The sequence below is a fragment of the Talaromyces proteolyticus genome, assembly GCF_021365285.1.
Source record: "Talaromyces proteolyticus strain PMI_201 chromosome Unknown BGW36scaffold_3, whole genome shotgun sequence".
Taxonomy (NCBI): domain Eukaryota; kingdom Fungi; phylum Ascomycota; class Eurotiomycetes; order Eurotiales; family Trichocomaceae; genus Talaromyces; species Talaromyces proteolyticus.
In genome coordinates, this window is record NW_025764279.1 from 2,267,848 (window position 1) to 2,291,029 (window position 23,182).

The following is a 23,182-nucleotide window of genomic DNA, read 5'->3' on the forward strand; positions in this document are numbered from 1 at the left end:
TGTCTGTGAATATAACTGGGGTTTTGACTCCATAGATACCAGATAACTTTATATAAACAACTGTGGCACGTATTCGTCTCTAGGACCTACAGAGGAATTCGTAGCAATAACAATTTCCCTGTCGCATTTCAATTCATCTCACATGGACGCAAAACCAGGGCCAGGAAGAAGTTGGACCGAGTATAAAACGCGCAAGCCGCACAGAAAGTCTAGGAACGGCTGTACAAAATGCAAAAAGCGAAGGATCAAGGTACGCATGGTGATATCAAGATTGAAAACCATGAATAGAGTCTCTAACGACAGCACACAGTGTGATGAGCTCATGCCGCGGTGCTCAAGATGCAATAAGATGAACCTGAGCTGCCAATATCTTAAAAGACCTTTGGGACCCCTGAACTTCGAGGATTATTGGAGAGGGTCAAGAAACCCACTGCTTCTGAAGCCTGAGGTATTCCGAACAGACCCTAAAAAGGGCGATTCTGAACGTCCTGGGGGCTCGTTCACGGTTGACGGCTGCCCTTTCCCATCAGCATTGAGCGTTCCTCCCGCTCGGTTGCTAGATAGAAAGCTCGATTCATCTATGCGATCACATGTAGCACGAATGCTCACACCCACAGAATTTGAGCTATTTGAACACTATATCGAGCACACTAGCAGGGACCTGACAGTTGACGACGACGAACAACATACTCTCCAAATCGGAATTCCGAATTTAGCTTGCGAGAGTAGACCTCTTATGAAATCTGTGCTAGCAATAGCGGCAGTTTGTAAGTGCTACGATATAATTAGCCAGCCACCAGTATCCCATGAAGGGCGCGGGCAAGTTCTTCAGCTTCTATCGCTTGCGCATCAATATCATATGGATTCGCTGCGGGAAATTCAAGCTTCACTCCCAGAGACCAAGCACTATGACTATGTTCTTGCAAATGCAGCTATGATGGGAATGTACGGCTCGGGCAGCCATTGCGCTCGCATCTGGCTAGCAACAACGGCAACCTTCAGCAACCAATCTCCCGTTGGTTTGATGCCCAAACATTCTCAGTGGATTAGACTCTTTCGTGCTGTTCATCTAGCTTATGCTGGGATTCTATACAATACTCAGGGGGTAAACGACACGATTCAGCCTAGCCTGTACCGACATGCCGTTGACCCCACTGCTATGCAATACGAATACAAAGGCTCAGCTCTTGTTGAGCAGCAGAGAAATCCTATAGACCATGTTTTATACCCTATACTAGCTGCTACGGTAGGTTCGGCAGTTTCAAAACTCCATAAAAAGGCCAGGGAGACAGCTATTGTTCAAGCAAGCAACCAAAAAGATGGCTGTCACAACTCGTCATCAACTTCTTGCAACGACCTCGAGTTCGATGCTTGTTTTACTGCCTTGGCCATCTTCGATAACATTGTCATTGAGACCTTCACTGACAACTTCTCAGCTGCAAGCACCCCGGATTACGGCAATCTGGCCCCCGAGGTTGATATCGATCCGGTAGGACAGCTTTCGGAAGTTTCACCTTGGTTGCGGAAATACACAGCTAGCATCACATCCATGATACCCTCAAAGCTTCCTCGTAGAATCATCATGGCCTTCATCCACAAAGTTCCTACCAGATATTTAACATTGGTTGAAGAGACGATTAGCCTCATCCAGACTGAGTCGCCAGTCGATGAGCAGATAGCTTGGGATTCTTCGACATTTATGACGGCGAACCCTAGTATATCACACCTGCTAGCCATAGATATATTTGCCCACTGGCTTGTCCTGGTCATACTGTTAGACAACGTATGGTGGATTGGTGGCATCGGGGTTTGGGAGCTCATGCGTGTTGTCCCTTTGAAAAAATATATGCAACGACGCATGTTCATGTGGGAAAAGAACGAAGATTGGTGGCCAGAAAGCATGTTAGAAGTTAGTCGACATTTAGAGAAGCATAGAACTCAGGGGTGAATATTGTATCAGATAGAGGATATATCAAACCGATGGGCCCAAAATAGCAATTGGCGCAGTTTAACACGCACAGGTCATTAGAAGAAATCTGGAAAAAATGTTGAGGTAGTTACAAAGTGGACCTGCGGAATGATAGAGTCATTGTTTGCTAAGAGATCCCATTGAATTTAATTTCCCAAGTCATTGAAACCTAGATTTGTTTAGAGTGATAACGAAGTGAAGCTGCATAGACTGTGTAGCGGATAGTTTCCTACTATAGTAGTAGGTACTGAAAGCAGCAAGGCCGAATCCGCCATCTCCAGAGATAGACATGTCGATTCATATTAACAGATTTAGCGATAAGAGGGACGTTCAAGCTGTTGACTGAGATTAGTCTTCGTATTGCTTATAAAGCAATTCTTTATCTTAGTCCTGGGCAGATGGTAAGTCATGTAAGACCTTCATCTCAATTCCGAGCGATGGTCAACAATATCAATACCGAAAATTCTACGGCTATATTTGCCTTTTAATAATCATGAACATGCTACAATTCAAATCTTCATGTGCTCCTGGCAGATTCAAAGTTTGTTCGGCTTCTTTCAACCCCATGAACTGCATCAACACTTTACACGGGCTGTCTATCTGGTGGACTCTGTTGTGCCATGTACCGACAAACTCCTATCTCGAGGCTATTAGATGGAGATGCAGTCATTAACAGCAAGCGTACAGGCCATATAATCAACCTCATTACCCAAAAAATTGGAAGACCTTAGCTCTATATCATTGCATCCAGACAACCAGGTTGTAGCAAATAACTCGCAACTGGAGCTTGGAGGTTTGGGAGCAAGCCACGATGGTATATTCAGCTTGCATGGTAGCCTGCCATAGCATTTCCCGCGTATCTGTCCAAGCTTCAGCAAAATGATTCGGTGGCATTACTTCTATATATGTACTGGTCTCTGTGAGTGTATTACGCAATACTTTGAATGGGGTTTAAAAGAGTATGCCCATCAAGCTGCTCGGTTTGTTGCTTTAAGATTGAGCTCAAAATGAGCTGAAATGCTTGTAAAAACACCCAAATAATAACGTTGTAGGTAAAGAATTAAATCTATCTCTAACGGTTTGTTATGGATGATTGTACTCTAGATGTCTACATGTTGAAGGCATATATATGCTTGACCTTCAAATGTTAGGCATCAATTTCAGGTTGCATGGCTCTGGAACATGCGATCAAGACCGACTAACTTAACACCTGTATATGTATGGGTTTATTCAAATTCATGTCAATGATAAATAAAGCTTTTCTAACCAAAAACAAATACACTTCATCGACTCATAACTCAGACGTTGCACTCGATACAGACTGATGTACACGGCATCGACTCGGTCTGAAAAGAACATTGACGCCCGTGCTGACAATAGGCACCAATATCATCAATAAATATAGCAAAAAAGATATAATGAGTAAGGGGAGAGGGGAAGTCGGGTTTCATGTCCATGTATCATTACTCATCCCGCTGGTACTGTACGTACGCACTCTATGTCGATGCACACAGCGTTACACAAAAACTGACAATTCACTAGGAATAAATGACAACGGGTATTATTTTCAGGATAGCTTGGAGAGATATTAAAGTCTATCAGCTGGAGGGCTCCTTTGCAGCTTCCCTACGACGTCTGTTGCCAGACCTTTGCAATATAAATTAGTAATTGATAAATAACCAAGGTAAGGAATAATACTCACATGCTGATACGTCGAGCGACAGTAGCCAAACCAGCATCATTCTCGGCCTCATGGTGAGCTCTTTCGAGAGCAATTCTCCGGTCTTCCACACTCTTGCGTGTAACTTCTTCCTGTGATGGTGGCAGTCTCTCATTCTGCAAATCAACTTTTCGTGCATCTTCGAAATTGTGGATGGCTTGCTTGATGCCTTCAGCGCCCAGCATAAGAGTGCCAGCAGGTAGACGACCACCGGATGCAGTCTTGAGCTCGGTGACTCGTTCTGATTCTTCACGCAACACCTGGAAAACACGAGACAGACGACCAATTGCTAAAATCTTGTTCTTGATAGCGCGTCTCTTGAACTCGCTTTGCTCGTCCTTGTCGGCAGCAGAGGGCGGTGATGAAGGAAGAGTAGGCGAGACCGACGACGGTGTTTCGTCCTCCAGTTCTTCTTTTGAGCAAGTATTCAATATGGCGATCAGCATATCCGTAATCTTTTCACCAACAAAGGGAAGCGACCATGTGAAAACATCCATAAAATTTGGGAGCCAGTACGGGTGAGGTGTACAGTTAAACTGGCGAATATTCATAACATTGTTCTCATATTTGAGAACGGCGGCCTTGTTATTATATACGTCAAGATAGTTGGGGGCACTGAATATAGTCATCACACTCGGGAAGCCAGTGGTACGAGTCTTGCGATACATTCGATAACCAGCATCCTGGGCCTCGTGCGCCCGAATGATTGATAGGAGATTATTTTTCTCAAGAAAAGCGCATGCTGCAGGGTATGAGAAGAAATAAGAGCAGCCTCGGACGTTGTTATGGATGAAGTATTCGCCAGTTTTCTCCTGGCCAAATTCCTCCAGTGGGTCGGCCCAAAGGATATCGCACATCAAACCGTGAGTGGGGGGTTCTCTAAATCGATCAATAGCCTTGATATCTTCGAGAGTATGCAGCTCTGGACTGAGACCACCGTGGATGCAAAGGAACTGTTTGTTCATAACAGCAGCTAAAGGCAAGGCGCAAAACGACTCCATGCAGGCATCGTAGACACGTTCGGAGTATTTGTGTTTGCATTCAAGTTTGAAGGTGAAGTAATCTGTCAAGTGGCGACATTCGTGATTGCCTCGCAGCAACCAAAGAGTATTTGGATACCAAATTTTGAGAGACCACAAATAAAGCACACACTAATACGTTAGCGTGTTGAGTCATGTTAGTTGAGCAAATGTCACCAACCTCAATACTGAAATAGCCTCGGTCGACGTAATCGCCCAAAAACAAATACCGTGTCTCTGAAGGGTCCCCGCCGACCTCAAACAATTTCATCAAATCAAAATACTGGCCGTGAACATCGCCGCACACTGTAATCGGGGCGTCCATCTCCAAAAGGTTGGGCTCTGAGCGAAGCAGCTGAGTACCAGTATTGATGATCCATAGTGCCTGTTCCTCTGTGAGTCGGCCTTCTCGGTAGAAATGTTGTTTGAGAAACTGGAGATTGGGTTTGCTGGGGTCTTCCGGAGATCGAAAATTCTCCTCAGAAGGGACAGTGAGCGCCGGTGCCTGCACCTCTGTATACGATATTAGCTCTTGGGGATGCAGCAAACACAAAGACATGCAATATATCATAAATACCTTTACAAACTCGCTCTAACGTCGATACCTGAGTGCCATCTTCCATTGTATGTAGAGAAAAGTCGATCTCAGGGACTGGCTTCTTGTGTATCACCGCACGTTCCAGCTGCCGATCCATCGCGAACGAGTTTCAATTAGAGTGATTTTTTGTAATAATTCGAGCGACGTGAGTTATTCTCGTCGCAAGGCCGAGGTGGAAAGTGGCTAGGAGGCGTGTGGCGGGGTTCGTCGAGCCGCACGGGGAGGTGGAGGAGGAACAATAACAATAATAATTGATCGCACTTTGTTCTAACCAGGAGAACCGACTTAGGACTGCACAGAAGGGAAGCAAACCAGGAGGACAATAAATCGAGTCCCAGGCGAACGGGTCGATCGCGAACAGGAGGGGAATGGAAGGGTCGCGTGGAGTTGGGGAAGAAGCAGCACAAACAGGCTGAGCAGGTCGAGAATGAAATCAATCGATTCGGCGGCTGACAGGAGAGACCCGAGGGGGCGCCAGGCTGCGGGAAGCGGAGACTGCGTGCAAGACTGCTAGTACGTGGAAGCTGTATAGAGGTATGTATGTATGCACGCGATCGCGAGTCTTAAGAGCACAGGCTTACAGCTAAGAGTTTTTGCAAACAATGGCATTATAGCATATACCTTGCAATTATTCATGGCTGAGTCAGAGACTGCCTCACGCCTGAATCAGGCAGGTAGGCATTCCCAAACATGCAGCATCTCGGCGCTGATTGGCTGATTCCCTGCAGCGGGGCTGACATCACCAGTTACCACCTGCTTCTATCCTGCAACCACGCATTCTACACGATTCAGGATTCGGTTTTGTGATTCAAAACATGTATGACTCCAACAGTAGGTAGCGTCCAACTGTTTCTATAACACTGCTCGCTGACATCTGCAAGGACCGCACCCCCTGCTAGCGCAGGTGCCTTTGACCGTGTCCCCGTTCATCTCACTCCCGACAGCCGTCACTCTACCCTACACATACAAATCTGTCGCGTCATCGCTGCCTCCGTCCATTACGGTGAACCCAGCCAACTCGGATGAGAAAGCTCGCTACGTCGTCTCCTCCACGGGCGGCCATGCAGCCCACCCGGATGAAATACTAGCATCGTGCCAGTCTCTTGAAGATCATCTGAAAAGGACAGCGGCAGATGCGAAAAAGGCAATTACTGACTGGGAGGACTCTGTCAGACAGCGAGAACTGGCGGAAAAGAGACGTGTAGCGCCCGGCTGGCTGGACCGAGATGAGAAACTTTTGCAGCCCGAAGCCATACACGGCTCCTCGGTGCATGGTGATGCTGCATCCCCGAGCATCTTGGACTCGAGTACGCGAGAGCAAGAATTGCAAGCCACTCCTGCTATAGCACCGCGAGACGAGGGTGAGGAGCTGGACAGAGCATTTGGTGGTTTGAACGTGAAATGAGAGGCATTCTCAATATTATTGAATGGATGAGGGGCCATTGGCCCAGGAGCATTTGCTTACGATGTGCACGACAGTGACATTATAATATGCAAATCTTGATCATAGGCTTGCTATCATTCTTGTGTCCCAAGCCTCGCCCGTACCCCATCAAGACGGGTCTTCGTGTCACGCACGAACTCAGGTATACTACTCTAGCCAAGATTACGGTCACGGGCAGTTCGATGGAACTATGCGAGGATACGCTCGAGACGCTCAACACGCCGAAAGCTCTCTCTTGAGCTTACTGGCACATAACACCGGGTCTAGCTGATCTCTGCGTGCTTTGCTGGGGGGATTGGCAAATGATTCTGGTAGAGTTGCGGGGTATTTGTAATCCACGTCAACCTGAGTCGGCTTCAAATGTTGTAAATCTTATATATTCGATTTAGCAAACATCACTTTGTTACCGACCATCTACTTAGAAAGATTTAGAATCCTCACTCTATTCATAGCAATGACAATCCGAACCAGCTCTTAACCACCAGAACAACAGCCTAGCCCCGTGTGGGGAAGATAAGATTGGCCTGTGGGCGACATAAATGTAAGCAACGTACAAAAACAACATTTAAATAAGGCAAAAAATCCAAAAGTCTATCATCCTTTCAGCACGTGCCAAAATGAGCAACAAATACCCATAAACAGCCCACGAGGACGTGTTGATGTTGTTCGATGTTGAGACAGAACAATGCGAATCTCACGTGCACAAAAGCAAGGGGCACAGCGCGCTATGCTAAATGGGGAAAGTGGCCGGGTTTCTTGCAGCCAGTCAAGATCGGACATTTTCTCCATCGTAAATCTGCGTCTGTCTTGGATCAAAGTAAATCCTCACAAGCCTCTGCTGGATTGTGTTTAGTTGAGATCTGAAACAACAAAAGAAACGACTCGAGAGATCCGTTTCTTTTCAAAGAGTTCTTTTCTCGGGTACTTACTTTCCTTTCATCACGGCCGCTTCCCTCACTCTTTCTTTTCGACGGGCGTACACCAGTCGACTCTTTTCAACCAACTAATTTAACGACGTAACGATTTAACGAATCCAATCCTCAGCTGGTCTTAGCTACGAGCTAGAAGACGGTTACGACGTACTTCCTTCTTGTTGGATACATATCTTTTATCCAACTTGACCTCACACAGATCACGCTCCTTCAGACTACCGCTTATTGCGACTTCATCTCCGCTTTTCCATTCTAATTAAAGATGTCTTTCGGTATATCCTCCTCGTTCATTTTTATGTGGCAAAAACTAATCTGCTACAGAGGTCCCGAAGGTAGTCCCGTTGACTTGCCATGGTCATTCTCGTCCAGTTCCACATATTAGCTTCTCCTCTATAGTGGAAGATGATCAATATTACCTCATATCAGCATGCAAAGGTAAGATCATATTGAACAAAAGCGTGCTTTTTCACCATACTTACATTCCATTAGATAACAATCCCATGCTTCGTGATGGCATTACTGGTGACTGGTGAGAACCTAGCTAAAGACTCCTCATCTACCATAACTAAGCCACAACTGCATAGGATCGGTACTTTCATGGGCCATAAAGGTGCCGTATGGCAAGCCCGGCTGTCAGCTGATGCGAATATAGCCGCTACTGCAGCAGCTGATTTCTCAGCGTAAGTAAAATCTACGCTGATAATTCTGGACCTATTAACATATAAAACAGGAAGGTTTGGGATACACACACAGGAGAGTGTCTGCATACACTGCAGCATTTCCACATTGTACGTGCAGTAGCATTCCCAATCCAATCCAATCCTCAGGTACTCGCTACCGGAGGGATGGAAAAGAAACTACGAATCTTCGACCTATCCCGGAGTGACTCTGGGTCCACATCAGGTGCATCTGCAACGCCAGCTGCAGAGGGCTCTGGCGGCAGCTCGATAAATGGCACTGGATCAGCAACCAGCTACGAAATCGGGCCTGGCGTGCACGGCGGTACCATCAAGTCTGTTGTGTGGAACCAGGACTACAACATCCTCACGACAGCCGCAGAAGACCGCAAAATCCGATGGTGGGATTTGCGGTCTCGGCACCCTGTCGCCGAGCATAATGTCGAGGGTACGATCGGTAGTTGCGAGCTCAACATGTTGGCGACACGTCCAAACGATCCCGGGATTTTGAGTGTTGCGGCTGGGAAGTCAGTCTATTTGTTTGATGGCACTGTGCCTGGCCGGCTGCTCAAGAAAGTAGATTTCCGTTACGAGGTCGCTAGTGTTGCAGTCAATAACGACACGGGCCGATTTGTGACCGGTGGTGCTGGTGAAGATACCTGGGCGCGAGTCTACGATCTGCACACGGACGATGAGCTCGGTATGATATCACAAGCACCAATTTCTTTTCATTTTGCCTCTCAATACTAATACCAATTACAGAGGTTCAAAAGGGCCACCACGGCCCTATCTGGTCTGTCAGCTACTCCCCAGATGGCAAATTGTACGGCACCGGAAGCGAAGATGGCACGATCAAACTATGGAAAGCTAGTCGCGAACCATACGGTCTATGGCGATAGAGATGTATCCTACAAACGTCACCTCAAAAAGGGACAAAAAGGATTCTCTGCTCATACTACGGGCAACATTTAATCTTGTTAACCCAAATTCTATTCCAACAGCGAAGATGGTGACAAGAGCGAAGTAGTTTTTCTTTCAGAGTGATGTCGTATCTAATAGTAACGATGCACCATACACTATCATATAAATCCGATGATGAATCCCATAAAAACAGAAATAAAAAAAGCTCCGATCGCAGAAAAAATCTTTTTGCGCATTTCTAGTTGTGATATTGATTACAATACATCCGGAACAACAATCTTAGTACTGAGAAATAGTAATAACAATCACTCGATCATATCAATGTCGTCGTCAGCGCCAGCTGCAGGTACTGCTTCAGCTGGAGCTGCTCCAGAATCGACAGCGGGTACAGTAGCGGCTTCCTTCTCGCCGGCTAGGTTGGTAGAGCCCCAATAATCATCCATCTCTTGGTCGAGTTCTTCCTGCGTCTTCTTCTGGCGGCCATTGGCTGGCTGACGGCCCTGGCCATCCCTGCGCTTCTCATCTCGGCGTTCGCCAGGTCGACGTCCAGCGTTGCGACGAACCGGGGAGGTTCGTTCGCCGGGCACGTAGCGGTCGATATGGTCTGGGGCGGGCTTAGAAACATCGCTCCGACGAGCTCCCGCTCCTCCACGGCCTCCCGCTCCTCCACGACCTCCTGCTCCTCCACGACCTCCTCGACGACGACGTCGGCCACCGGGTCCTCCATCGCTAGCGGGACTGAGGCTGCGTTGATCTCTATCAGCCGGACGCTCAATGCGGTCGAAAAGACTCCTTGATTTCTCTGCCTTCGGCGCACCACGAGGGGGAAGAAGAGTTAACCGGATGGGTTGGCCTTTGGCGTTGGCGCCGTCAAACTCTTTGATTGCCCGTCTTGCGTCCTCGATGTGATGGTACGTAACAATGGCGACTCCTTCTGAGCGGCCGGCACGATCATACTCAACACGTACACGGGCAACAGAGCCGATTCCGCTGAAGAGGCCCTGTAATCCTTAATATTAGATATGGTTAACGAAATCTGGAGGTGTGTTCTACCATTAGGTCCTCTTCTGTGAGATCATAGTGAAGGTTATCAATGCGTAGACGAGCTCTGGGTAGAGTTAGCCTTGTAACAGAAATTTGGATACGTTGGTAGTAGTCTTACGGCTGTTCGGGATCCGGGGAGATACGGTCAGGTCTGGATCGGTCGTCGCGACGATATGCACGGGCTGATGCGTATGTAAGCACAAGGTCAGGTTATTACTATTATCAAGACGAGCACGCACAATCTCCGTCTTCTTCGAATCGGTCGTGCACCCAGTCACTAGAAACACAATCAGCATCAAATATCAGGTATCCTATCCAAAGAGTCAACACCCACCGATCCAAATTAACACGTTCGCGATATGACTGTAAGTTTGAAAGAGGAGGATAAGGTCAGCTGAGGGTCAATTTTTAATGCAATCATAATAATGATCATGATCCATCCATCTCGAGAATTGCAGTCATGTTCCGCAGGTCTCAAAACCTCGCGGAACCAGACATATCGGATGCATTTCACGGTATCACTGGAGGCGAAAACTGGAGGAGGAGGAAGACCTATACGCCAGTATCAATTAGTATTACCAAATCGAAATATAAAGGTGTTGTGTCTGTTTCGATAGTTATACCTTTTTCACACCATCGCGTGGTGCGCTGCTTGTATTTCCGCCTCGTCGTTCACGACGGCCCTGCTTTTGCTATATTTCGAGCCTGTTAGTTGGTTGATCGAAGAGAGCGGGTTGATCACAAGCTTGAATTGGGTACTTACCGGACGCTCCCCGATGATTTCGTCAAGACTGCGATCCATGGTTGCAGTCAATAGGCGGATTGTTGACTTGGTATAGAATTGAGGGTTGGCGATGAGTTGAGTTCCAGAGGACAGGTTGAGCGGTGTCACAATGTATGCCAAGGCCAAGGAAAAGGCTGTGCCGTTTGTCGCGGATCTTCACCCAACAACTCCGTGGCCCCCATGAGCCGTGGCGCCACGCAGCACGTGATCCCCTTCAGAGCCTCAAACAATACTCTGCGTTAAAGATTTATTTTCAGCCTACATGGCTGTTATAAAAGTTTTTTCACTTCGTGCGACGTGCAGTATAGTGGAAATTTAAATTAACCGTAAACATATTAGTCCTATACTAGAACAAGGATGCTGCCCAGCATGCATATAAAGTTATAAACAACCAAACCGGCGCAATGCCGATCCTCACCAGCCTAAACACCTATAAACATAGAGAAGCGCATCCCAAACGACCACGAATGCATTAAAACGAAGACGGGGGGATACCTAGTGTCTCCCATTACTTAAATGCTGATTTTGATCTCCCGAATCCTCTTGGTGGTCCATCATCTTTTCCATAAAAGTTATATAATCATATTTAGGGACATCCCTATCCTCCAAGAGATCAGGTCCGTCGTGTTTCGGCATAGATCCGAGGAGGTTCTCAATAAGATCATCCGGGATAAGAGAGTGTCGCAGATCCAGCTCCGTAACATATGGCTACAAATGTTAGTGTTTCCAATTGACGCTTTTTCTTTTTCTTTTGTTGACTCACCTTGCCATCTGCAACTTCACGGAAACTCTGAAAGACCTGTTCTGCCGAGTTCTGATCCTCCGTCACACTAACCATGAATCGAATAAATTGCTCGAAACTGACAGACGATCCTCGACCACACGTGTCGAGGAAAACTTCGTGCATTTCATCTTCATCATAAACCAAACCCAGACTCGCCAAGGCCGCCGAAAACTCAATTTCCTGAAGGGTGTTCGAGCCATCTCGATCAAAATGTCGGAAAACTGACTCAAATTCCTCCAGTTGTATGGGAGTCAAATTTGTCATACTCCGTGCAACCATTTGATTCTCGAGGAACATAAGCTTCTTCGCCACGCTTGATTTCACGAGGCCTAATTCGTATGAAAGCTCGTCCAATGTATATGTCGTGTAGTCATTTTCATCAATGTTGGCTTCGGCACACTGGTCCTCTAGATCGGCGATCGTCTCCAAGTAAGCATCAAGAGGCGGTAGATTATCGTTCAGCCGCTGGACATGAGAAAGCTGATCATCCACATCCCCTTCCAACCCTGATATCGCGAGAGTCAAGGTCTTTAGAGTAAGTGCAAAATCGTTAGCCTTGTCGGCAAAGGTCCGGCGCAGCCTATTCTTAATATCTCGAATGGTTTCATTGATATGTTGACTGCGTTCATGCTCGTCCTTCATCAAATTCTCCCATTCATCATCACATTTATCAAGTCGCAAGTCTGCTGGAGGTTCGTAGGGTCGTAGGCGATAAGTGCTTAGCTTTGTCTTGATGTTACCTAATAACGCAGCAAGATCGGATTTTTCGGCCACCCATTTTCTTTTCTGATTCCTCTTATATTGTGAAAACTCGGCAAGTTGTTCCTTGGCATCAGTATAAGTGCCTTGGAATGACGCTTCTTGCCAGCTCGTCCTTTGCGCTGAGATTTGATGTAAAAGCTCCCTCATTCTTTTCTCATAAGAGGTTTGCATTTCCCAAGCACCTTGCATGTTACTAACAAACTTCTCAACTCGTCGTCCAGCATTCTCCACTTTTTCAAGCTGCGAAAATGCGTGAAACCAATAGGCAATATATGTCATGAGAGATCGCTCGTCGGGTTTGGCAACATCACAAACGTCTTCCACGTCAAGCAGGTCAGGGATACCAATCTCATTGGAGGCAATATCGAAAGCCAGCTGCATGTTACCGCGGTGATCGTTCTTATCCAAGGAATCAAAATCGATTAAATCCGGTCGATGGATATCGAGAAGCGCACAGAAAGCGAGGCCATCATTCCAGCTGCCTGAGAAATCCCGAACCTCTACTTCCGGATAGCAGGCAGTCTTCCGCTGGCACCATAGCAACAAGCCTTCCTTCGCGGACATGCCCTCTGTATTGATGTCGCTGATGGTAAACTTTGAAATGAGCGTCCAGATCAAACCCAGGATGATCTTCCGATTCCCGTCAACGATATCCTCGGCGCCAATGTTGGTCATCGTAATCCCCCTCCACTTGATGAAATCCAAGCTCTTGTTGACATTTTCGAACTTTTGCACACGAAGCTTTGGCTTGGAGGCATATCGACCAAGGGACTCATCGCCAAGGATTTCGAGGAGATGAAGGAGAACAACCTAGATTACCGTCAGACTGGTTCAGCTGGGATACCATTCAACAAGTAAATCCGATAAACTTACTCCATCGGAGAGATCATGCACGAGGTCCTCAATTGCGAGGTCTCTAACCTTCAACTTATTATTGAGCCTAGCAAGTCGAAGAAGTAAGTCGGAGAACGGATTGATAGGAGGAATGAGGACGCATACCATTTGGTAAAGGTCTTTTGCTGCACATTAATCCACTGCTTTTCGACCATCAACATGATTGAAGCGGGCACCCATCCAAGGTGACAAATGTATTAATGCAGCAGGAATGTAATAGAACAAGAGACAAGAATAAAGATCCGAGATAGACGGTGATGAAAAGCGCCCTAAGACTGCAAGGGAGGGGTCAGAGGGATCGGCTGGCCAATCGTCAATAGTCGCTACGGAGTGAGCAGTAGTGGCCTGCAGGCACTTTCGGACGATTCTCGATTCGGAGATAGGTCAATCAGCCGGGACTGCAGCAGTAATCACCAGCCCAGTCGTTGTTAAAATAATAGCTGTACAAGAGTCTGGGAGCAAACAATTAAGCAATGTTGATGGTCTCCGCATGCTGGCGCTGGCAGGGACGATAAACAATCGCCGCCCCTTTTTCCCCTTGGAGGCTAGCCCAGCCAACCCATGCGTTGTCCGGCCGCTCCACAGCAACCGGTAAGCTGCCGAATCTTATCGACACGACCTAACTACAACAATAATCATGACGTTTCAGATGCTGTTGTCTTTATATTTTGTATTAGATGTATTCGTCATGAATTGAGCTTGAACCATCATGCCCTTTTTGTTCTTGGAGTCCGAACAAAGCCTGTGTTTCAATTGGTTGCCATCTTTGAGGTTGTCTTAGACACCATCGTCAATATCGGGACAAAGCAAACACAATGAGGATTATAATACAAAGAAGAGAAATTTTTCAATGGCAAATCCTCAGCCGAAACATCGTTTGTTCCAGTGCATGGTGTTTGTTTGACGAAGCTGCAGACCCAAGAGCGATGATATCACCGCCGCGATCACTCCAAGTGGGGTCACTGCCGATTTCACATTTCTCCAAGGAGCTCGAAATTCCTCTCTTGAATTTTTTCTCTCTCTAATCTCTCGTCTTTACGTCTCTTCCATTTTACCAAAATAGAAAAGAGATTATATAATATTTTCAACAAAGACAGTCCATACACCAAATCCCAACCATCAAATCTGACAGCGACTTGGTTCTCCCCTCTGCATACCCCGCACTGCTTCGCGTCATCACAGCTCTCATACCATGTCCACAACACTCGCCATAACAGACCCCCTGCCCCTGCGCAACTCTACCAGGAGCATTCCTCGTCTCGGATTTGGGGTATATCGGATACACGGCAAAGAATGCGTGCAAGCCACCGGGGCAGCACTGAAAGCTGGGTATCGACATATCGACACGGCGCAATTCTACGGGAACGAGAAAGAAGTTGGCGAAATCGTGCGGACGTCTGGGATTCCTCGTGATGAAGTGTTTATGACAACGAAGATTATGACCCCAGCTGGTTCGCCAGAGGCGACGTATCAGAAGGCTGTGGATAGTGTGGATAAGATTGCGGGGAAAGACGGTTATGTTGACTTGTTCTTGATACACAGCCCCAGCTCGGGGCAGACAGGGCGAAAGCAATTATGGCAGGCTTTGGAAAGGCTTGTCGAGGAAGGACGGGCGAAGAGTATTGGGGTGAGCAACTACGGTATCAAACATATTGAGGAGATGAAGGCCTACGCGAAGATTTGGCCGCCAGATGTCAATCAGATCGAGGTATGCGTCCCTCTTAAATTTCGCTGCGAATTATCTATTCTAGTTATTCAGAGCTAACTCAATGGTCGTAGCTTCATCCATGGTGCCAACAGCCCCGGATTGATAGGTACTGCAAAGCAAACGGAATCGTCATTGAAGCCTACTGTCCGCTTGTCCGCGCTAATAAGTTCAATGACCCTACGCTGGTTGGGTTGGCGAAGAAGTACGAAAAGAGCACAGCTCAGATTCTGATTCGATACAGTCTACAGAAAGGTTGGGTACCCTTGCCAAAGAGTAGCACACCGGATCGAATCATTTCCAACGCCGATGTATATGATTTTCACATCAGCAAAGAGGATATGGGAATCCTAGATAGCTTAGACCAGGGTGACGCCGGGGTAGTAGTCGAATCAGTCAGTGACGACTAATTCCGCGTTCCGTATATAGCATATACGATATGCCTTACAAGTGACGTCTAGCGCTAGACTGAGCGTTTCCACAAAGTCGTCAGCAGCTGCCATCCACAATATGCTGTATTCTTCAATCAGGTCTTTGTAGAAGGAAGGCATTAACCGACTGGAGCGTTGCCCGGGAAGGATTTGCGTCGGGTTTTGAAGTGATGATCCATGCCAGGCGTTGACGGATAAACTGTTTGTCTATATGGTTCTGTGGTTGTTTGTCGACAAACTTTCCTGTACATTATGATTGGAATTAGACAGCAACGACGCACATACCAATGGTAAATACTTACCGTTGTCGTCATAGAACCGACAAATGATAGCTAGGAGAGTGCCGACAGAAAGGTCTTTTCCGGTCTCACACGCCACCAACAATGATTGGGAAGCATCAGTGTTGAAGTGCTTTTCCACAAAGTCAATAACCTTTCCCAAAGCAGACCGTAAATCTCGACTGCCAATTTTGTGGGGACCACATCCTAAATCAAGTCTATTTGCACTACTGCCGCTTTCAGGGGGCTTGTCGTTGCAAGAAATAACGAGATCATAGTCTCCGTACTCTCCCGAGGCGCCAAAGGCCTGGGTAATGTAAAGATTTGAAGAAGGTCGAAGCAATGCAGCTTGTCGACCAGTGTCAGCTTTTCCATGGCTGTGCATTAACTCTTTGATAACATCAGGCAACTCGCTTTCCTCAGTAGCAAGTAATAAATCTTTGTTCTCCCAAAACACCGGAGCTGTTAGCCCATTAGCCCATCCCTCGCTGTCATCACCCGCACCCTGAATATACCCCCTTCGGAGGCCTCTGCGCCGTGTACTCGCCGCGAGGCAGAGCAGAGCACAAACAGGTTGTACTTTTCTCCTTTTTGCAATGCAGTTGGATAAAAATAGGATTGATTGGCCCACGCAATCTGGATGGGCTGACCGAGGTCCTGAGTCAATTGTTTCAAGTCTAGTTTTAGTTCCTGCAAGAATTCGCAATCAGACCAGACCCAACATTTCGAACTACAGGGGACGGCGGCCTACCTGGAGAGCCTTGACGAAGCCGTCAATACGCTTCTCGATCTGAGCTTCCTCCGAGGCAGTCAGAAAGTTTGGGGGAAACTGGACGGGATGCAAGGCCGGTTCAGTTGGGAATAGCGTTCGATTGAGGACTGCACACCATATTGGGATGGTTTTAGATAGTGCATCGGGCATCACTGCACATGTTAACGGCCCATGGCTACTTTGAATACATTCACATGTAACTTGTCGTCCGAAGAGAGTTAGTCACATACGTTTACCCCTACGGGTGGAGTCCACAATGATACACCTATACCACGAGCATTTAGTTCAACTGCGCTATTTTCAAAACAAATGAAAAAAGAGAGAGGAATCGTACCCGCCATGATCTCGAGCTAGGGAGAGAATTTGTAAATTCAATCTGCGCAAGCTGAAGTTCCACTGGCCGGTATGGCCATCTGTGCTTTTGAAGTAGGCACTAGCCGCCTTTTGCGCAGGATCGATGTACCAGCTGCCGCAGCGTTCATTGGCAATCAGGGGAAGTTCGTAGTGGTCGGCTACCTCGTGGACGAAGCGGGCGTCAGCTTCAACGGACCGCAATCGATTCGTCACGGACAGAGCAGATCGCCGTAGCGACGATAACAGTTGTGATACGGATACAGCCGCAGAGGGAAAGTGCAGGTCGGACACAGACACCGGAAAGGCAGGGCCTTCGGAGCTCATTGCGCCGCAAGGTTGGGCTAGCGACGGGGTATCTCTGACGTTACTCGTTGCTCGCAAGCAGGAAGAATTAGTTAATTAAGTGCACTCAGACATGTGCGGTACGAGTCTACAAAGGACAAGAGCGGGCCAATCAGAGGCGGCGTGCCGCAGCGCTGCGCTGAGAAGGCCGGGTGAATCCCTCATTTACCCGACGACGGGCTAGGCCTGGAACGGACTGGCGCGGCCAGACGGCTTGGCGTGGAAGTTTCGAGCGCAACAGGCCCACAGGGTTACAGCCTGCACGTACAGGGCTGCCCAAATGGCTGACCGGGGATACATGCATGATACAGCATTCCATTCCTCCCTTCAAGGGCGTTCGTGCGCGCCCTACAGGCTGTTGGTGATTGTCTACACCTCCTAGGCTCTCCCACTACTGGATCCTATCGTCGTCCAATCAATGAATCATTGGAGATGTCTCGACACGATAAGGGAACCTAGTGGCAACGGATGCCATGGTAGGGGATCAATTGTTGTAGTAGCGAGCCGGGCCTATTACGCGCTGCCAATTAATTAACTAGGGGCTGGCCCAATGAAGTCACCGCGGCCACACGACGTCACCACTGGCTGTGCTGATTAGCCCTCCCGCCGCCAGAACCATGCCTAATACGGGCAAGCGGGCTGCCATCGGTGGTGCCGTGGCAGTGGCAGTGGATGGTGCCCGCAGTTACAATCCAGAGCGTCATTCCTGGGCAGCATCCGGTTTGCAACTGAGCAAGGAGCGTCATTTCGCAATCCGTGGTTACTTAAACCACCGCTCTGCGCCTTCCGTTCCAGGCTCTTTCTTTTGTTACTCTATCTACACATCATCCACCTACCTTTCTTTCTTTCTCACCACCTACTTCTCTTCAACCAGCTCACTCAAGTCCATTGACCGTACATAGACTACATTGATATTGCATCCCCTCATTCCACAACCATCCGCAAACATGGCCAAGGTATGTACCGCTTTTTTTGTTATGCTGCATGGACGTTAAGGACGAGTCACTGACCTGACCCCTCACCAGATCACCCAGCTTTTGTTTGACTGCGACAACACCCTCGTGATGTCCGAGGAGCTTGCTTTCGAGGCTTGCGCTGACATTGCCAACGAGATCCTGGCCAAGCGCGACATCACCGACCGCTACACTGGCGAGCAACTGATTCAAGACTTCGTTGGCCAGAACTTTCGCGGTATGATGATCTCCCTCCAGGGCAAGTACGGCTTCGAGATGCCCAAGGACGAGATCGAATTCTACGTCAAGGAAGAAGAGAACCAAGTCATTGCCAAGTTGGAGGCCAAAGCCGTCCCCTGCACTGGCGTCATGGAGGAACTCGAAAAACTTCAGCGCTCTGGCCAATACGACATGGCAGTCGTATCATCGTCCGCCCTTCGTCGTGTCCGCGCTTCAATCAAGAAGGTCAACCAGGACAAATACTTCAAGCACGACCATGTCTTCAGCGCGGCCACCTCTCTGCCCAAGCCAACATCCAAGCCAGACCCCGCTATCTACCTCTACGCCCTCGAAAAGCTGAACAAGAAGGCCACAGAATGTGTTGCTATCGAAGACAGCCGCTCTGGTGCCCTCAGCGCTATTCGTGCCGGCATCCCCGTTATTGCCTATGTTGGAAGCTATCCCGGTGACGCGAAGCGGGCCGAGATGGCGGGCAAGTTGATTGAACTCGGCGCCCAGGTTGTCATGAAAGACTGGTCCGAATTCGAGTCTTGCTTGAAGCAGATTGAGGACCAGCCGGTTGAAAGAAGCGAAGCGAATCTCTAAAGCAGTCGCCTTTCACCGTATCTTCGATTCTCCATTGATTCCCCTTTATTCGATATTTATTTCCCCATTCACCGAGCCGTGTAACAAGGGCTTCCGGTGAGCATTATGAGTTTTTACGAATTGCATGATCATGTACTTTACTTTTGCTGGCGAAAATGAGCGCGGGCAATGATCTGGCGCATGGAGTTTTGATTTCCACTTTGACCAGTAATTGGGCTTCGGTCCATTACACACTTGTGCTTCGGCCATAGACATGTTGTCAATACAATAGCCAACATCAATAGAAATACATTATCAAAACACCTCTTCCTTACACCTAAATTTGCATGTAGTATCGACCCGACTACAGATTTACAAAATAACGTCGTCAAAGAATCCCCACAAAGCCTCTCACTGGCTTGACGCTAGCCCAGCTTGACGCTAGCCCAGCACCGACACTACGCCGTCCATTTTGCTGTGCCCTAGCACTAGCGGCGCACCATGCATGCATCTCATTGTAGGCCTCCCGCATATTCCCGCAGAAAGCAAACGACGGCCTGAAACATGGGGAAACCCGGAGAACAATAAATAACTCAAAGAATAAACCCAGTCTGCCAGGATCGTGGAATTTGCGCTGTTGATGGCGAGAATGGTAAGGGGCGAGGTAAGCGTGGTGGGGATGTGTGATTTTATTTGCCCGTGATAGTTTCAGCTGCGCTTTGATAATCATGTCTATCTGATGACTACGCATTATCACTGAGTCTTAGCGCCGGAGAAATGGCTCGTTCAATGTGTGGGCCATGGCAGAGTAGTACTCATATTGAATAATGACTCGATGAACGAGAAAGCGTATGTTTCCTAACACATCTATCTTTCTTAATAATGGGGGATATTGATTACCCTCTTTCATTACCCTGCTGATCCAACCTTGTCCCACCTGTAACTTGAATAGCGTCCACTGCACCGCCGGTGAGAAAAGCCAGGCAAGTCCCGGGAAACACATAAATAACTCAAAATTTGATCAGTTTTCAGTAGATAATAGCCGGCTTAGTTTGTATAGTCATTATTGTAAACGCCGTTCAATAACGCGAGTATACTAAGATTGAGGATTTATATCCTTATTTGCAAACTGCCAAATCGATCGTAGATTGGTAGGTAAATCCACCCGAGAAAACCACTTATCCTCCAGTTCTTTCTGACTGCTTGCATGCAGTACAAGGTCTCATGACCAACTAATACCCATCCAAATATTCTGTGCAACACGATGAGACATTTGTAACACTGATATGTATAAAAAGATTCAGAATGAGGGGGAAACGATCTAAAAATGATGAAAAATCAAGCCAGAGAGAGCTGTTAACTCGAAACTCTATTCTAGGCAGACGGACTACTTGAAGCTGTCACCTTGGGCAAATAGAACGTTCTATGGTCATGTATCAACCCAGCACCTCGAAATCTAGATGGTACACACGTCGGATTCTCGGTCCGCACGAATGCAATAATCACGCGACGAGACTTATACTCGGAGTTTCAGCGTTACGCATCGGCCCAATTCGCGTTTTGAAAACAATAAGTCAATTAACCGCAGCGCGATACAATGCCCGAACGACGCTTCCACTTAGCTGGGCATTTTACGTAGATTTTACATAAAGTTCAACTGCTGTTGAATATACGATGGTTGGTAATATGGATGAGAGACACATGTTATTGATTCATAGTAAATATTTTCCAGTCTTCCCCACTACCATTAATAGTGTATCGTATTAAAATAGCATATGAACTGTTACGAGTAACGGAGGTTGTAATATCACTTTATTGCGCGCTTACCAAATTAGTATATGTAAGGATTACTAGATATGGAGGATACCATAAACCCTAACCCTAGCCCTAAATCAAGTCACGTCAGAGACGATATTCTACCTTACCCAACAGAAGTAGACCAAATAATTTTATTCTACATACATTATCAACCTAATTGCTCCTCGGTAGATAAATCATTCAACTTCGACGGCTCAAACGGCAGCGCGAGAGCAATAATTCCAATGGCGACATAAAACGCACATGAGATCCAGAGAGGTACCGGAGATGTCACATCAACGTATGTCGCAATAAATGGAGATGACAAGGAGGTTAACCGCCCGCAGGCTAAGAGTAAACCGCACGCGATCGCGCGATGTTCTGTTTTGAAAACGGTCGGGGTGTATCTTGACACCCTCAATTAGCCACCATGGATCACATGGAGTTGCCCTTCTGGGATGTGAATAAACACTTACGCATATATAATAGCATACAAGGCATTCAACCAAAAATTTATCATGCATGAAAAGCCAATATTTTGACCCTCTGTCTTGACAGATGTGAAGGCTCCGGCGAACACCGCGCAAATACACCCGGTGATTGTGAGAGACCAGCGATGTCCCAGAAAAGGAACTCGGACCAAATATGCACTTAGTACCGGACCAAATATACCGACGACGGATGAAATCGCCCAGTCACGATAAGTTTGGTAGTTGCTGCCGTCGCCCAGGTTGGCGCCATGAGCTTCGAGATAGTACGACAGAAAAACAGTGTAGAGGGGATAGCTGTGACACCAAAAACAGTTATAGGGGCCTATTTGAGAATTTGAAAGAAATGAACCTCCACTTACGCTATCCCAACGAGGGCCCATAATAAAACCAAACAGATAATTAAACGCACCTGCTTTAGGCCGAAGAAAAGATGCTTCACAGTACCTAGCTGATACAACCAGTTATTTTTCGAGTTATTTTGGACGGGTGTGGTAGAAAACATGTCAATGTCGACTACGTAGTCAGATTTGTTTTTTGCGCTGATAGCATTGATTACTTTCACTGCTTCTTCCAATTTTCCGGTTGTGACCAGCCACTTTGGCGATTCATCCATTCCTAGAACGAGAGAGCGAACGATGGCCATGATTAAACAGAGTCCACCAAGGATGATATCAAGATATCGCCACCCCATGTTCTCTGCACGAGTGCAAGTCTCTGGAGTGGCTCCATTTGGGCAGCAGAAGCTATCAACGAGTGGCCAAGCTTTGATGCGCATAAGTCCTCAGTCCCTTGTGACTTTCATTATAATGGCGCAAAACTTACCAATCAATCCTGTTATTGCATTTCCCAGACCCCAAACAGCGGCCAATCCCGTAAGGAGAAACGTCCATTTCCGAGGGAGAGCCTCGGCGAGAATCGTCAAATCAATAGCCACTGAGGCAAAGATATCCTTTAATCAGTATATAAAATCTAGAACCGGTTTATAGGGCTTACAATTTCCACCCGCAAAAAGCCCATTTAATGTCATCCAAACATTAACTGCTGTCCAGCTGGTTGCAGAAGCGCTGAGCATAGTGATGACTGACACCCCATATATAGATAATTGCCAGACCAGCTTCCGTCCCATATAGTCAGCAGCCACACCATATAATATGGCACCAACTAGCAACCCCGCGTACAAAGATGCGGACAGCAAGGTGGCATGAGCAGGTCCGAATTCTTTTGCTGTGTTCGGAGTGATTATACTGATTGAAACAAGTAACATCTACCAACAGAAACTGCAGTTAGCATGGACAAAGGGATTATCATTGAGCTTTTGACGGAATATGAGAAATATACTTGGTCAACGAGAAATCCAAAACCGCACGTGACAAGTAGCTGCCACTGGTATCGACCCATTCCGATACGTTCAATTGCGTGATGAGCAACGATCAAGTTAGTACTATCGGTTTGTAAGGAAGAGTCTGCCATGGTGTAATGGGTCCCCTGAGCCTGACTGGCCACAGGCGCCACTTTCTCCATTGACATTTTTGATTCGTCTTTCTCGGAAACATTCATAGCTGATAGTGCGTGATTTTATTATGGTGAGATATAAGACACAAAGTGTTTTATCCTTTCATTCTTTTATGAATGCGAATTTTCACCGCAAGATACAGTACATGATGTGCCTATAATGTAGGCATCATGTATAGGTCTGTGCGTGAAACT

General features: G+C 47.3%; 10 protein-coding genes across 10 annotated transcripts; 5 read left to right on the forward strand and 5 right to left on the reverse strand.

Moving 5' to 3' along the window:
• Positions 1-17: 17 nt before the first annotated feature.
• Positions 18-1,948, forward strand: BGW36DRAFT_336768 (uncharacterized protein; the record flags this gene model as incomplete). Its single annotated transcript, XM_046212975.1, has 2 exons — positions 18-250; positions 311-1,948. Exons 1-2 carry the CDS (start codon positions 143-145, stop codon positions 1,946-1,948), a joined length of 1,746 nt encoding a protein of 581 aa, XP_046075716.1. The 5' UTR covers positions 18-142.
• A 1,719-nt stretch (positions 1,949-3,667) lies between these two features.
• On the reverse strand, positions 3,668-5,403 carry BGW36DRAFT_290130 (Metallo-dependent phosphatase-like protein; the record flags this gene model as incomplete). Its single annotated transcript, XM_046210739.1, has 3 exons — positions 3,668-4,840; positions 4,890-5,221; positions 5,286-5,403. 3 exons carry the CDS (start codon positions 5,401-5,403, stop codon positions 3,668-3,670), a joined length of 1,623 nt encoding a protein of 540 aa, XP_046075717.1.
• A 297-nt stretch (positions 5,404-5,700) lies between these two features.
• BGW36DRAFT_114925 (uncharacterized protein) lies at positions 5,701-7,028 on the forward strand. Its single transcript, XM_046209254.1, has 4 exons — positions 5,701-5,844; positions 5,897-5,980; positions 6,053-6,137; positions 6,188-7,028. Exons 3-4 carry the CDS (start codon positions 6,122-6,124, stop codon positions 6,709-6,711), a joined length of 540 nt encoding a protein of 179 aa, XP_046075718.1. The 5' UTR covers positions 5,701-5,844; positions 5,897-5,980; positions 6,053-6,121; the 3' UTR covers positions 6,712-7,028.
• Positions 7,029-7,555: 527 nt separating this feature from the next.
• Positions 7,556-9,258, forward strand: BGW36DRAFT_336775 (WD repeat protein; the record flags this gene model as incomplete). Its single annotated transcript, XM_046212976.1, has 6 exons — positions 7,556-7,954; positions 8,004-8,117; positions 8,172-8,211; positions 8,267-8,362; positions 8,413-9,059; positions 9,122-9,258. Exons 1-6 carry the CDS (start codon positions 7,945-7,947, stop codon positions 9,256-9,258), a joined length of 1,044 nt encoding a protein of 347 aa, XP_046075719.1. The 5' UTR covers positions 7,556-7,944.
• Positions 9,259-9,585: 327 nt separating this feature from the next.
• On the reverse strand, positions 9,586-11,126 carry BGW36DRAFT_424623 (uncharacterized protein; the record flags this gene model as incomplete). Its single annotated transcript, XM_046219998.1, has 7 exons — positions 9,586-10,281; positions 10,334-10,388; positions 10,443-10,506; positions 10,564-10,601; positions 10,675-10,876; positions 10,959-11,016; positions 11,088-11,126. 7 exons carry the CDS (start codon positions 11,124-11,126, stop codon positions 9,586-9,588), a joined length of 1,152 nt encoding a protein of 383 aa, XP_046075720.1.
• A 278-nt stretch (positions 11,127-11,404) lies between these two features.
• BGW36DRAFT_405140 (alpha-actinin, sarcomeric) lies at positions 11,405-14,039 on the reverse strand. The gene is made up of 4 exons (XM_046218956.1): positions 13,654-14,039; positions 13,528-13,594; positions 11,872-13,464; positions 11,405-11,816 (listed from the first exon to the last, which is right to left on the reverse strand). Exons 1-4 carry the CDS (start codon positions 13,707-13,709, stop codon positions 11,604-11,606), a joined length of 1,929 nt encoding a protein of 642 aa, XP_046075721.1. The 5' UTR covers positions 13,710-14,039; the 3' UTR covers positions 11,405-11,603.
• A 701-nt stretch (positions 14,040-14,740) lies between these two features.
• On the forward strand, positions 14,741-15,663 carry BGW36DRAFT_290080 (putative aldo-keto reductase; the record flags this gene model as incomplete). Its single annotated transcript, XM_046210734.1, has 2 exons — positions 14,741-15,256; positions 15,328-15,663. The coding sequence occupies 2 exons, from the start codon at positions 14,741-14,743 to the stop codon at positions 15,661-15,663; spliced, it is 852 nt and encodes a 283-aa protein (XP_046075722.1).
• Positions 15,664-15,775: 112 nt separating this feature from the next.
• Positions 15,776-17,412, reverse strand: BGW36DRAFT_356471 (tRNA a64-2'-o-ribosylphosphate transferase; the record flags this gene model as incomplete). Its single annotated transcript, XM_046213774.1, has 6 exons — positions 15,776-15,927; positions 15,987-16,424; positions 16,478-16,652; positions 16,714-16,886; positions 16,965-16,999; positions 17,069-17,412. The coding sequence occupies 6 exons, from the start codon at positions 17,410-17,412 to the stop codon at positions 15,776-15,778; spliced, it is 1,317 nt and encodes a 438-aa protein (XP_046075723.1).
• Positions 17,413-18,377: 965 nt separating this feature from the next.
• Positions 18,378-19,208, forward strand: BGW36DRAFT_424627 (putative HAD superfamily hydrolase; the record flags this gene model as incomplete). Its single annotated transcript, XM_046219999.1, has 2 exons — positions 18,378-18,386; positions 18,456-19,208. 2 exons carry the CDS (start codon positions 18,378-18,380, stop codon positions 19,206-19,208), a joined length of 762 nt encoding a protein of 253 aa, XP_046075724.1.
• Positions 19,209-21,061: 1,853 nt separating this feature from the next.
• BGW36DRAFT_336782 (major facilitator superfamily domain-containing protein) lies at positions 21,062-23,005 on the reverse strand (the record flags this gene model as incomplete). Its single annotated transcript, XM_046212977.1, has 6 exons — positions 21,062-21,391; positions 21,461-21,769; positions 21,835-22,237; positions 22,298-22,408; positions 22,469-22,739; positions 22,814-23,005. 6 exons carry the CDS (start codon positions 23,000-23,002, stop codon positions 21,154-21,156), a joined length of 1,521 nt encoding a protein of 506 aa, XP_046075725.1. The 3' UTR covers positions 21,062-21,153.
• Between the last annotated feature and the right edge of the window lie 177 nt (positions 23,006-23,182).